Source organism: Mustela erminea, chromosome 9, assembly GCF_009829155.1.
Source record: "Mustela erminea isolate mMusErm1 chromosome 9, mMusErm1.Pri, whole genome shotgun sequence".
Taxonomy (NCBI): Eukaryota; Metazoa; Chordata; class Mammalia; order Carnivora; family Mustelidae; genus Mustela; species Mustela erminea.
Window position 1 is genome coordinate 68,472,401 of NC_045622.1, and position 15,058 is coordinate 68,487,458.

Sequence of the window (15,058 nt, forward strand, 5' to 3'; positions counted from 1 at the left end):
TGGAAGACCTACACTAGTACCCGTTTTCACCACCTGAAAGAAATCCAAAGAGGATTTTCACTTTTATGAAAAGGGTAAAAAATGCAAATAGCACTCAGCTTTTGTTTTACAGTGAGCCGTTTAGAGGCAGTACAAAACAGCAAGAGAGATATGGCCAAACTCCTTCCCCAGAAACTACACTCAGCATCTCAGCCTCAAGCCCTGTATGGCTTTGAACTGTGTCTGGGAGCATCTGTGTTTTATCTTGATTTATTTTGTGCATCTGTTAGCAAGATGTGTCCTAAGGTATCAGAAAAGCCGGAGAGAGGTTATTTTTGGGGTCTGGGAACACTTAAAAAAATTTTCCGTATAAATTAATGGTAATTGCTTCTTCAGTTTATACCTTTCCAGCTTACAAAAGATTTCATAGACATGCTCTACTTTTCAGATAGTGGGGGAAACCTGTATCTTAAAAACATAAGATTAAGTGAAAGAAACATTAAAATACAAAACAGGGGCACCTGGGTGGCTCAGTGAGTTAAAGCCTCTACCTTCAGCTCAGGTCATGATCCCAGGGTCCTGGGTTCGAGCCCTGCATCAGGCTCTCTGCTTAGCAGGGAGCCTGCTTCCTCCTCTCTCTCTCTGCCTGCTTCTCTGCCTACTTGTGATCTCCGTCTGTCAAATAAATAAAAATAAAATCTTTAAAAAAATAAAATACAAAACAATTCTATGTAACTTCAAGTTACATATATATGTATATGTATATAGATATACACACACATAATATATAATATATACACATATTTTATATATACATTACACATATTTTATATATACATTATGAATTATATAAACATTGGTATGTTTATGTGTATACACACACACTCAGAAGGGCATAGATAGTGGGAGTAGGATAAAGAATATTGAGATAAAAACTATATAAAGAAGGTTGCTTTTGCTTCATCCAGGGATATAAATATATGATGAACTAAGGAGTTTGAGTGACTTCATTGTTGTTTTTTTTTTACCTGCTATCCTAAAAGAAATATGAATTTTTAAAGTAAAATAAATACAATATGGATATTATCATCTTATTAAATTTATTTGAAGATTAAATGAGTAAGTCAGATAAAGCACTTAGCTTAGTGCCTAGCACTTACTAAACAATAAATGTTATCTGTTATTGTTATTAGCACTACTCATGACACAGCATATACCAGTCATTTGAAGTTGGCACTTGGATTTAGATGATTCCCCCCGAGAGATCCTTCCAGGTCTAATAGTCTGTAATAATACTAGAGAGATAGGCAAGTTCTGGCAGCATTTCAGGGGAAATGCTGAACCAGTCTTGGGGAATGGGAATGGCTACCAGATTTTTCACAGTGTCCGCGGAAAGCTTGATGGTTAACTTGGGAGAACTCTGACACAGTGCACAAACGCGGGAGATAGAGATTGCCAAGGAAATAGTGCCGGGAAGCTGGGATAGAGTTTATGTACTTTGGTGGACTTCCTCCAAAGGGGTGTTTTCTTTTAGCATTTCGATTTCAAGTTATAAAACTGTAGCTGAATTGCAAATTTTAGCTATTTAGAGAGTGTTGGCTTTGGATTATCCCCTCCCCCTCCTCTTCCTCCTCTTCCTCCTCCCCTGAAACTGGACGCCATTATGATAGTGAAATAAGCAAGACCATCACCTAGTGACCTGCTCCTCAAAGTGCTGACACAGATCCTGGTCCCAGAGAGCAGAGCACAGGTGCCAAATCATTGCCCTCGTGTTAATTCAACTAGCGATGACTGGAGCTCTATGCCAGGCACTATTCTGGTGTCAGGGGATACAGGGCTGCTAACACAAAACAACAGGTTTAAAAATAAAATTGAGGAAGTGTCAACTCGGAAACTTGAGAGCCTTCCCAGAGTGATGTTGCATTATAATGTGTTTACTTTCCACAGATCATAGATGAAGAAGAAACACAGTTTATGAGTAACTGCCCCGTTGCGGTCACGGAAAGCACCCCACGGCGGAGGACACGGATTCAGGTGTTCTGGATAGCGCCCCCAGCGGGTACAGGCTGTGTGATTCTCAAGTAAGTGAACCAGGGGTCCGTGGAACACTTCATTCTCCCTCCCTGTGGTCTGTCACAGACTTCATGGTGGGGTTGCAGAAGGAAAAGTGGCTTTGTTGGGGCATCAAGTGAGTGGCATCATCTCTCTCCCCAGAGTTATTTTAACTCTGAAATAGGGTCAAAGGCCATCATTAATGCAATGCTGTAAAAAGAACCATTTGCCCAAATCTCTATTTTTAGAGATTTCAGTGATTCTCAAATTCAGTGATTCTCTTGGCCACGCTCCAGCTTCTAGAGATATTAATACTAGGGCTGGCTAAGAAAAGTTACAAATCAGGTAAGGATGCTCTCTGACTTCCTTCATCTGGAATTTAACACCACTATCCTTAAATTGCGCTAGGCTGACCGGGGACCCAAATGTAACCTCCTTAGTCTCTGGCCCTACTTTATGGTCTGATTTTCTTCCTCATGTCCTCAAAACTGCCCTCGTGTGCCACTTCCTACCTGGTCTCCTAACCCTCCCTTTGTTGAGTTACAATACATGATAAGAGGTATTAACTTGGGGCACCTGGGTGGTTCAGTCGGTTAAGTGTCCGACTCCTGGTTTGAGCTCACGTCATGATCTTGGGGTCCTGAGATCGCGCCCCACATTGGGCTTTTGCTCTCAGCTCGGAGACTGCTTGAAATTCTCTGCTTCTCACTCTCCATCTGCCCCTCCACCCACTTGTGTGCACACATTCTCTATCTCTCTAATAAAAAACAATTTTTTTTAAAGAGGTGTTAACCCGCTCGTAGTTTTCCTATGTAAGGTAGCATTATCTCAGACCTGTGCTTCCAAAATGGTATGCCATAGGGTGATGTTCAGAGAGATGTAAATAGGTGGGCAGGAAACCAATTTCTGCAGTTAAATAAGTTTGAAAAATGTTGTAAACTCCATCCCCTTCTTGCAGAGTCACAACTATCATTAGCAGATTCAAGGTTTTACGAAGTCCTACTCAAATGAAATGTGTTTAAATTGGTTTCACCAGAATTTCCCCAATTTATTGGACTCCCTTTTTATCCTGAGACATATATTAACATTCACCGGTTTGGGAAATGCAGCCATAACCTATTTTAAATAGATTTAAATACCCTATAGAGGGATATTGGAAATTTTAAGATTGTAGACAGGCAAATCGTCACAGGCAGATGGACAAGGCTCCAATCTCAGCATCTAAGAAGCCATTTTCCCATGAAGGTAAGGGGCTGGGACTTTCCCAACCATCCTTTTCTTATTTGAGTCGCCTGGGGCCTTATTTTATATATTTGCCCCTCTGGCAGGTGGACACTTCTATAATTTTAGAACTGTGACTAAGTCCAGCCCAGCTCTGGGGAGGGGCTAGTAAGGAGGCATTCCAACAAGGCAGTCTAGTCCCTGCAGCTTCTGGACGCAGCTGTGCCTGGCTTATGGGAAAAAGAAAAAAAAAATGCCCATAGAGGTCTCTGGAAGCCTCTGTCTATTGTCCAGGCCCAGCCTTGTCTTTGTGTAGCCTCCCTGTGCTGCCATCTGTCCATATATCCTTTGTTTCTTGGTTCGATGCAAGCTGAACGGGCTTACTCAGATTCCTTGAGAAGATTGTCTCTTGGCATCAGTCTGTATCAGTGAATTTTTTAAAAAAAAAAGAATTAGCAGTAAAACTTCCAAAAATGAAATCTTATGTATAAACCCAGTACATAACACGTATCGAGTATTTAGTTAAAATACGGGAGAAGGCCCCTGGAAATCAAGGCCCCCTAAATGAGAACACACAGGGGCTATTTATCGAGTGCTGACTGTATAACTAGGGAGTATAGCTACCACTAGCATTTGGCAGGGACTCCAAGACCAGAGAGGAATGGGAAAGCTTTCTAGGGGAGAAAAGGGCAGACTGCAGGTATGTTCTGATTGGAGGATAGGGTATTAGCTTGGGGAGGCTGGAAGCAGGATAACTAAAAGTGGAGCATCTTATGTGATTGGTTTGGAGAGCATGTTTGGCTTCCCCTTGTTGGTCCTGAGTTGGAAATAGAGGAGACAGTGGGGGCAAAAAATTAAAGGAGCTGGTGGTCATTCACAAGTCCTAAATGTTCTGGGCTGACGCTTCAGGGGTGTGTGGTTTCCAGGCTGATTGCTGCCAGATTTGGGGGTCAGAGTTCTATTGTTGTGGTCACACGTGGCCTCCCTTTTGTCCATTGGTGTATCCGGTGTCTCAGCCTGGAGACCAGGTTCCCGGCGTGGCTTTCTGGTACCCACACTTTGGCCCTGGGCTGCCCGGTCACTCGGCAGACTCACTCCGCAGAGCCTGGGGCTCTGAAGAAGAAAGTTGGAAAATGTTAGATTTATGTGGTGAGTCTTCCTGCTCTGAAAATTCTGATCCTGCTGGCCCAGAGCTCGGTTTTCTTTTGACTTATTGTTCTCACAAAGCAGAAGTGTTTGATCTTCCCGGCAGAAGCCAGAAAGGCATCTCTTGTTTACCCGTTAACAATGAACATATGTGAACATATGTTTATCCATTAAGAATGGACAAGTGTGGCTTGTTCAGTCGCTCATTCTTTCAGCAAATGTAACTGAGCTTCTTTGTGCACAGACAGGCAGGATATATAGACAACCCACATGTATGTATTCTTGGCCCTCGAGGTTCCACGGGCCAAATGGAAGAGAGAAAAGGTCAACCAGTACTTTCTCTGTACCAGGAACTCAGCAGGCACATCTAGCAGGTTATGGGGTTTTTTTAAAGATTTTATTTACTTATTTGACAGACAGAGATCACAGTAGGCAGAAAGGCAGGCAGAGAGAAGGGGGTGGGAAGCAGGTTCCCTGCTGAGCAGAGAGCCTGATTCGGGGCTCGATCCCAGGACCCTGAGATCATGACCTGAGCCGAAGGCAGAGGTTTAACCCACTGAGCCACCCAGGCGCCCCAGCATCTAGCAGGTTTTAACAGATTTAATCATCCTAACTACTTCTATTTTACAGAGGAGATCCCAGGAAAATTAGGTGAATTTCTTGAGTCACGTATCCATTTAACTCCAAAGTCCTGTGTTCTTCCTTTCTTTTGTTGGTTTTTTTCCTGTTTGTTTTTGTTTTGTTTTGTTTTTTGAGAAGGTATCCAGGGGGGGAAACAAAAACAAAAACAAAACAAAACAACAAAGATATCCAGCACAGATGGGAAATGAAAATCTACTTCTGTTTCTCAAAATGGCTAGTTTGTTATCCCACATCCGTTTATTGAATGTTTGTCCTTTCTCCAGTTGCTTGAAATGCTACTTCATCTGTTCTGCAGGTCTTTTTATCTATTCCTGCACAAAACCCACACCATTTTATAGCACAATTTTATTTTGTATTTTGATAGCAAGTCATCGTCCATTAATCTTCTGGTTCAAAATGTTCATGACCATTCAGGCAGATTCATAGTTCCAGACAAATCGTAGAATAAGTTTGTTGTAGTTTAATAAAACTTCTATTGGAATTTTGAATGGGGTTGCATCGAATTAATAGTTCAGTGTGGGAAATGTCAGCATCCCTACAATATTTTTCCCCAGTCAGAAATATGGAATATCCCCTATTTATTCAGGTCTTTTATTCCTTCAGTAAAGTACTGTGATTTTTCTTCATTGAGATTGCACATTCTTGTCTGGCTTTTCCCTCTTAGGGTATTTTATAGTTTTAGTGCTTTGGGGAATGGGCTCCTTTTTTGTTCCTGTTATACATTCTAATTATTGATTGCTTGTGTTTAGGAAAGCCATTGATTCTTATTTTCTGAGTTTGAATTTGGACACTGTTGCACTCACTTGATAGTGCTAATGGCTTGTTCATTCATTCTTTTGGGAAATTATGAATAAGTATACCTTGTGTTTCCTTTTTATGTTTTAGTTTATTATCTGTCACCTCTAGTAGACCATTAAATGGTGGTGTTCCTGCTCATTCTTGATTTTAATGGGGATTCTATGGTATTTTACTTTTTAAGTATAACAGGAAGTACAGGTTTCAAATTGATACTTCAATTGAGTTAAGAAGGACTCTCTTTTTTTTTTTTTTTAAGAGAAGGGGGAGAGTGGGGCGCCTGGGTGGCTCAATGGGTTAAAGCCTCTGCCTTCGGCTCAGGTCATGATCCCAGGGTTCTGGGATCGAGCCCCACATCAGGCTCTCTGCTCAGCAGGGAGCCTGCTTCCTCCTCTCTGCCTGCCTCTCTGCCTGCTTGTGACCTCTGTCTGTCAAATAAATAAATAAAATCTTTAAAAAAAAAAAAAAAAAAAAGAGAAGGGGGAGAGAGAGTGGGATGGGGAGAGGGAGACAGAGATTCCAGAATGGACACGGGACACAGGAACCCTGAGATCATGACCTGAACTGAAATCAAGAATTGGACACTTACTTGACTGAGCCCCCCAAGTGCCCCAAGAAGGACTCTTGATCTAGCTGAGAAAGTTTCCTTCTTTTCACATAGAAGGCAGTATTTGGGGAACTGGCCAACCAGTGTTCCCTGTGTACCTGCCCTGCGCCCAGAGCTCAGGAAAGACACAAACAATGATCCTGACTTCCAAGGTATTTTCGATCTGGTTGTGGTATAAATAAAAATATGCACGCAAAGGTTAGTAAGCCCAAGACAAGCAGTCACTGGGGACAAATTAAACGTGGTTAGTCAGAAATCAGATGAGTGAGGAATGGAAAAATGGGAGCACCAGAGCTTCTCGGAAAGTTAGTGTATCTTGAAGGCTGTCGTAGGGTTTGGATAAATGCACAGAAGGACGAGGTTATTCCAGGTGACAGGGGTGGATCTAGGGGAACTGAGGTGAGAAGAAGCATGGCAGCCCCAGGGAGACAGACTCTGTGAGATTAGAAGGTCTTTGGGGGCCAAAATCTGTTGCTAAGCCCTGGAGGTCTTCTAGTGTCAAGATGAAGAGATTGAATTTGATTCAAGAGGAACCAGGGAACCATTAGTGGTTATTAAACAGTGGACTGACATGCTGGGAGGAAAGTTCATTAAAAAGTTAGGAAGGACACTTAAATCTGGCAGCCAGGCTCAGGGCAGATGAAAGGGGAGATGCCGGCATTCTTGCAGCAGCCTCCCTTGCAAAAAGGAGCATTTGTGTTGCGGTATTTGGATACTATTCCCGGTTGAATAAGGTGCAAGGTCTGCTGAATGCCTGTGGGTGACAGCTCTGAAGCCTGCTTGGTTAGTTGTGTTCCTTTGCCCAGGAGGGCAGGCGGGGAAGCACATAGCAATTACGACTTTTCTTTTGGCACAAACCTGACACCATTTCCATTTTCCATTTGGATGCAAAGATTTGAACATTTCTAAATTACAGGCTTTCCAGGCAGACCTCCTTATAGCCTTCTCCCTACAAATGAATGACCCAGCACTTAACGTTGCCCCAGCATGCTGCATGGCTGCCAGAATGCTGTAAACAGGATGGCAAAGTAGCAACCGAGGGACAGAAAGGGCCCCTGTGGATAGAATGGCTGTGTACAGACCCCACCAGGGGGAAATCTCGTCTCCCTAAATCTGACGAACGTTTTGTCCCCTGAAGTGATCCTCTCTTTTCTTATATTTATTACCTTTATTACCTACATGTAGTACTGGGTTTCTCACACCCATTCATAAGTTTCCGGGAAGGTCTGAGATGTGGGTCCTCCAGCTCCTGAGAAGATAGTCACTTGGTGAACCATTTGGGAAATTCCATCTTATGAAACAGGGGCTGGTACAGGGTCCAGGGAGTACCAAGAGCCTAGCCCTGTTCTAGGGGCATTACAAATACTTAGGTAATCCTCATAGCCACCCTCTGAAGCAGATACTACAGAGGACACTGAGGCGCACAGGAAAGAGTAAGTGACTTGCCCAAGATCACAGGGTACATGACTGAGCTGGGATTTAAACAGAAGATCAGGGCTCCAGATCCGATCAGATGTCCAGATCTCCAATGAAATCTGCATTCTACCATCGCAGATCCGTGCTCCTGGGTCAAGTTCAACTCTGATTTCACTCTCTCCCCCTACACTGTTAGTTGTCAGATCTGTCTCTTCTGGCTCACACTTGCTTCCTATTCGTGGCCTCATCCGCAGACACTTCTTGCCCCAGTATTACAAGAACCACTTCTTTGCTCACTCTGGTTCCTTGCCCTCTGCTCCTGCCGCTGGAGTAAGACTTCCTGTCCCCATGCGCCGCTGAGGCACACCCCTCACCTCTCAAAGCTGAACAGGGCTCTCCGTCACCTTCAAGATAAAGTCTAGAATTTTTTTTTTTAAAGATTTATTTATTTAACAGACAGAGATCACAAGTTGGCAGAGAGGCAGGCAGAGAGAGAGAGAGAGGAGGAAGCAGGCTCCCTGCCGAGCAGAGAGCCCAATGCGGGGCTCGATCCCAGGACCCTGGGATCATGACCTGAGCGGAAGGCAGAGGCTTTAACCCACTGAGCCACCCAGGCGCCCCTAAAGTCTAGAATTTTAATCAGAACATTTAAGTCTCCCCATGTCCTTTACCAGAGTCCCTGATCAGCATCTTCTTGCTCTGAATCCCTCCGTGAACCCTGTGCTCCAGCCAGGCCCATCGGCTCATTCTCTTGGTAACATTTAGCGAGCGCCTCCTGGGTGTAGGCACTGAGGACTCAGAGGCTGACTGAGGATGTCACACGCAAAACAGATCAGGTGCATGGTCTTTCATCTGCAATTTGGAAATCCAAGAGGCTCTAACATCCAAATGATTTTTTTTTTTTTTAACTCGTTGAGGACCCCGACCTGCTCTGAACTGACTTGAAGTTGTTCATGGTCTTTAGTGTAAATATTCATGTGCAGAGGCTGCCCCAGACCCTGATAGAAAATATTACAAAATATATGGAATTTGCATTGCATTGTCTTTCCGAAATCCAAAAATATTCTGAATTCTGAAATGCACCTGGCCTTGGGGGTATCAGATAAGGAAGCTTTGCCCTGTGGATACAGTCCCAGGTGGGAAGTTTGGTAATACAAGTATCACTCCCAAGGGTACAGAGGAGGTAGCCCCGTGGGCAGGACTGGGTTGTACATGAATGTTTAAAAGAAGCAACACATATCTTGCCCAATTTCATCACCTGTTCCCAGCTGCAGCTGCTACAAGATCTAAGAACTTATTCAGTGTCGCCCATTGCCAAAAAATACAATTAGCGTGGTGGTGTCCAAGACCCTTTGTGATTTTTTTTTTTAGTCACCTGGACAGCCTCATGTCTAGATGCTGAGACTGAGTCTCAAGAGGAGAATCAGTTTTACTCCTCTTTGTGGCCCTGGTGCGAGGGTTGGCAAATCCAGCCCACTGCCTGTTTTCGTGAATAAAGATTTATTGGAATACAGCCACATTCATTCATTTATGTATTGTTTAGGGCTGCTTTCATGCTATAGCAACAGAATTGAGACGTTGCCACTGTAAAATATTTTTTCTCTGGCACGTTCTAGAAAATGCTCTAATGCATAGCCCAGTGCTAAATCCTTTTCCAGGTTCTCCGAAAAAAGCTGTTTTTTGTTTTTTGTTTTTTGTTTTTTCCGCAGAGTCAAAGGCTCGTATTCAGGTAGTTTATTTGGGAGGTAATCCCAAGGAGCAGGGGAAGGGGGTGGTAGGGAGGGCAGGATTGAGTAAAGTGTTATTAACTTGCCCATCACTGTAGGCAACTGGTGCTTGATCCCACTGGAAACTTTTGAGAGCCCTTATGACACATGTCTCAGAACAGTGTGCCCAGGGATAGAGGGCGAGGCCATTATCCTTTGGCTTCCATCCTCCATTGATCAAGATTGGCCCCACAAACATGAACTCGGGTCTTCTGGGTTGCAGCACATGTGAGGACTGACATACTCTGCACTTGGGCTGTAGCATCCACAAAGCTCAGGGACAGGAAGCAAGAGCGCCCCAGGCGGACGAAGTATGCATCCTGCAGATGCGGTAGGGCAGAGCTGGTCAGGGCTACCCCCGTGACTGGGATCAGAGCTGGGGTGGGAGGTTGAGAGGAGGCGGGTGTTCAGAGGTGCCCGATGCATCAGTAGTGTGCCTCACGGCACGAGTAGCTCATATTCCTCACCAAGCACCGGGCTACGTACACTGTGTGCCTTCTCTCACTTAATTCCTGCAAAAGTCTCTGGGGTCTTCTCTCTTTTCTCTGTAGGGTTTTCTGATTTTGTTGCTGAGAAAAATCAAGGTTTAGAGAGTTCATATTCAGGGTAATAAAGCAGCTGGGACTCAAGCCCACTTCCACCTGATTCCAGAACCTTTCTTGTTAACGAAACACCACTGAACTACCCTGACTGAGCTCAACCAACCCCCACCTACCCTCTGCCTCTCGCCTCAGTTGGTCTGTGAGATCTGTGAGTTCAGAGCCCCTTCTGTAAACCCGGAGGTAGGGGACTCTCTGTTGGGGGGTTGGAGGTAGGGGTTGTGGGGCGGGGGGTGTTGTTTCCTGAGGGAGGAAACTAATTGTCATTTGGCAAATGGAAACAAACTCTGCACCTGGCAAGGGAAAGGCTTATTCGTGGGAAGAGAGGCTGGGTATTAAGGAGGAATTAGGGAACACTCATAATACTGTGTAACTTCATAGAGCTCACCAGACCTTTTTATCTTAGAAGGAAATAACAGAGGAAGCCCACATGAGATGACTGTGTATGATTTAGAGGAAGCTGGCAGCGTTAGGAGGACCTGGGGTGCAGCTTCCCCCACAATTTTTCTGGTGTGAGGTATTGAGAAGAACTACCACATCTTTGTTATAAGTCAGGGGGGGCCTCTCCCACGGGCCGGCTCGGGCATCAGCAGGACCCCACAGGGGAGGAAGCCAGGAGTGGCCAGAACAGAGCTGGGAACCCCCGAGCCTGTTAAAGTGGCTGGTCCTGGAACAGCACTCGGAAAGATAGAGGCGATGGCTAAAAGGGCAACATGTGCTCGGCTTAGGAAGACTTCGATGCCCAAAGACCTACCATCTATCGGATAGAATCCAGATGCCAGGAGTTCCTGGGAGGCCAGCAGTGGTGCCGTTCCAGGAGAGCGGTCCAATGGCAGCAGTCAGATTCAGCAGCTGGAGTGCCAGGTGCAGGATCCAGCCGCCTGGGGGGGAACTGGCAAGCATTAAACAGGAAGTGTAGGCTGCAGAGAAGCTCCAGGCACAGCAGTAGACTGACATTCAGATGGAACCCTAAAGCCCTGCTCTACGGATGGCGCCAACGTTGCGAGGGGCCGGGGGTGTACACAGCTCGTCCCCATGGCGCACCAGGGCCCCAGGTCTCCACAGCAAGACAGCTTGCAGTCCTCCCCTACTGATGGAGCAAGAGCTGCTGATACCTTCCTTGCCCCGGCCAGGGTGGGATCAACACATAAGGTTTTGACCCATGGACATGTTTTTAAAAGGCTAAGATTCAGTTCAGGTAACGTGAAATTAACCATTTTGAAGGCATCAGTTTCGTGGCATCTCGTACATTCACCCTGTTGTACCACCACGCCCTCTGTCTAGTTCCAAAACATTGCCATTGCTCTGGAATAAAAACCCCTCCCCGTTAAGCAGTCTCTCCCCATTCTCCTGCCTATGGCCCCTGGCAACCCCCAATCTGCATTTGTCTATGGATTCACCTATCGATCAGATAAATGGAATCACACAATAGGCGGCCTCCTGCATCTGGATTTTTTTCCCGGAGCTTAGTGTATCTGAGCTTGAGCCAAATCGTACTCAAGTATCGGTACTCCTTCCTTTATATATCTGAGTGATGTTCCATTATCTGTCTGTACCACAATTTGTTTATCCCCATGGGTATTTTTAACACGGAATAATCAAAGCATCAAACTAGAAACGTTTGGGCAACGGTGAAAAAGTACCCCATGGTATCACACCTACCTATACTTAGTCTGTTTTTTTAAACTGGGTGGTAGACGCGAGAGATGTGTCGCTCCACTCCTGAGCCATACCCCATCCCTGAGAAGGACAAAGATGACTCGGGGACAAGGGTAGAAAAGGACAAAGAATCGGTTCCACGTCTACTTTGGCTTTCAGGGTTATGAAGTATGAAACAGGTTAGCATCTTCTACCCCATCAGCAAAATGGCTTGATGAGATCGTTTGCAACCAGTATGGAGCGGTCCTATAACTAAGTCATACAGACCCGGGCATTCGTTACTGCAGCTAGAAGGGACGGGGGCTGAAGCCCTCCGGAGAAGTCGATGATACGGACGACAAGCCAGGGTCCTCGGTGCCACAAGCCAGGGTCCTCGGTGCCTCTTCCTCCGAAGAGACCCACATCTCCACCACCATTCATTTTCAGCTACAAAGCAGAGACTTGCCCCTGAATCATGAGCCTCCCTGGAAGCCTGCTTGCCAGAGACAACACTCAACCTAAAGCTGACGGAGAAATGAGATGGCGTAAAAAGAAAGAACGTTCCCCACTCCTTCCATGATTGATTAGTACAGGCCGATGGCAGTTCCGTTTTTCCCTGGGCATTTCCCAAAGATTTCGCATCACACAGGCCCTGGCAGCCAGGAAAATAGGAGCAAAAGCTCCCTTCTATCTTACTTCTCTGCTATTCATAAATGAAAATCTTGTTAATTCAGAGTTTGACAGCTGTGGTGCTTTTGTAAGTCCAAGGCAGCTGTCATCGGCACTCCGGCTTATTTTTCAAACAGATGTTTAATTTGACTTTAGTGCTATTGCCAATTTTCTTAGGAGAAAAAGAGGGGGAAGCAGAAACAGAAATAATCGTTATATTCATCATTTGGTTTCCTTTCAAAACCTAAATCGGCGTGATGAACAATGACCTCAGACTTTCTCTAATTGCAGTTTTGGGTACAGGAGTGGTTAACTACCACCTCCTACATCGTCCAAGGTCCGTCCTTCCTTTTTTTTTTTCCTGAAGTCGGAGGCTGTTTTGTGATAATTATACCCAGACTCTGAAAAAGTCCCAGCTACCCAGAAGAGCCTTCCAGAGTGCAGAAAAAATGGGGGAGTAGTGAGCGGTGGGTGACTGGGCCACAGCCCCAGATGGAAGCCACAGGGCTGAGTCTCGTCTTGCGGCTCTGGAATGGGGAGGCCAGACAGAGCCCTCGGAATGGCAGCCAGGTCTCCCACTCACTCTCTTCCTATCTCCCATGCTTCTGTGGTTCAGGCAGCTGGGTTTGTACATGCTCACAGTGTGCAAATTGTTCTCAATGTATAAAATTAAACACATCTGTGTCTCCACGTAGAAATCTGATGAGTCAGAATGTGCTCGAACAGGCCCCGCTGTTCCACGTTGCTTGGAGAACTCTTCCTTCACACCAGCTGTGTTGCTAGGTAAACCGACTTCCCGGATTGTATGTCTCTACCTTTGCTTTTTTGTGTGTGGCTTTCAGTGGTCTCACTTGGATCCTACTTGTACCTATCGCGTGTTCCATCCATGGCCCTCTTTGACAATGCCTCCGTAGCGGGGACGCTGGAGGCAATAACACACTTCCTGCGTATCTCTGTACCCATCTCTTTGGATACTGGGATGGAAGACACCTTTCCTTCTTCCTTGGTCAACAACTGTGACAGGTGTTATGCTAAAGAAGAATCCATCCCAAGGAAAAATTTGACAGACATCCTGGATCCTAGCTCCCAAGTCACGGTTTGAAGGAAGAATCATCTACAGCTTTATCCAGCTAGCGCTGGGAATGACAAGACGCTCTGAACAGAACCAACATGGGCTCCCGGGGCCTGACTCCTCAAAGAGGGGGGCTCTACATCTTTTTAAATAGGAAGTGGTTTTTGAAGATTATTAATTAAGAGCTAATTCTTCCTGAACTACAGATACACCAGGCTTCTGCCATGGTGACCACCCAAGAATTATGGGGAGTCTTCAGGGAATGATTACATATACATCAAAACCTCCAGGCTATTGCTTGCCACTACAGCCGTCTACCTAGGGCTAGACTATGGGTCCATTCCTCGGGCAATTTCTCCCCAACTTTGCTCCCTACTTGGAGCCCTGTCACTTGGTACTCCACGTCACACCTAAGGCCAAACCACAAAGGTTAGTAAGACATTGTTGAAAGCTTAGGGAGTGTCAGGAGGGAATTGTAGCACAGAGAAACTATAATTGACTTCTAGATGTTGGCTGCTGCTAGAGCCCAGAAACCCAAGCTCAACTCCTTAACCTGAGACTGAATTCTGGTTTCGCCACCTAACTAATGACATTAGACAAGTCATTTTAAATTCCCAGGGCCTCACGTGCAGTAGTGAGCACTGGGTGTTACACACAACTGATGAATCATGGAACACTTCATCAAAAACTCATGATGTACTGTATGGTGGCTAACTGAACATAATAAAAATTTTTTAAAATTGAAAAAAATTTAAAAGTTCCCAGTGCCTCAGATGCCTCCCCTGTAAAGTGGGGATAATAATAGTACCTGCCTCTTGGATTCACATGAAGATGAAAGTGTTTAAGAACAACATCTGGTCTAGAAGTTCTATAAATGGCCACATGACTATTGTTGTGATTATTGCTTTACATCTGCAATAAAATGAAGAACTCACATACATGCTTCTCAGACAAAAGTAGCAGTTCATCCTTGGCAGTGAATTCCAGTTTCGGGGCCGTTCGGACAAAACCGGTACATTCTGAAACCCGGTATAAAGCTTGAAGCCCTATTAGGTTTCAGTCTTGCTGGGTCTGCTTTCCGTTTGCTTGTCTGCTCCTTGCCAATTCCCATACAGAATATGAAGTGCTATTAAAAACCACATAAAACAAAATAGTCATGTTAAATTTCAACCCTCAAGACCAGGGAAAAGAAAAACTTTAAAATCTAACATCAGGAGGAAGACCAAGTACAAACAGGCAAGGGCTGTCGGTTCCCACAGAGTGGTAAGAGTAACGTCATGGGTCGCGGCCCATTCAATAAAATGGAGAGCCGGGGCTGTCTGACACAAGTCAATACACGTGCCACTTCAATGAATGAATGAGTAAACAAACCAACAAAGAAATTTGGAAAGGTTGATAAGGAACGAGATGCTCATATCATCCCCAAGTCTCTGCCCCCCAAATGGATAATGAGGAA

General features: G+C 45.2%; 1 protein-coding gene across 1 annotated transcript in view; it reads left to right on the plus strand.

The window, feature by feature from the left end:
• The window catches only part of SPON1 (spondin 1), a 256,283-nt gene that overhangs the window by 70,550 nt on the left and 170,675 nt on the right, over nucleotides 1-15,058 (plus strand). The window contains exon 3 of the mRNA XM_032359337.1: nucleotides 1,927-2,060. Coding sequence (XP_032215228.1) covers nucleotides 1,927-2,060 — 134 coding nt within the window. The remainder of the gene's footprint in view (nucleotides 1-1,926; nucleotides 2,061-15,058) is intronic.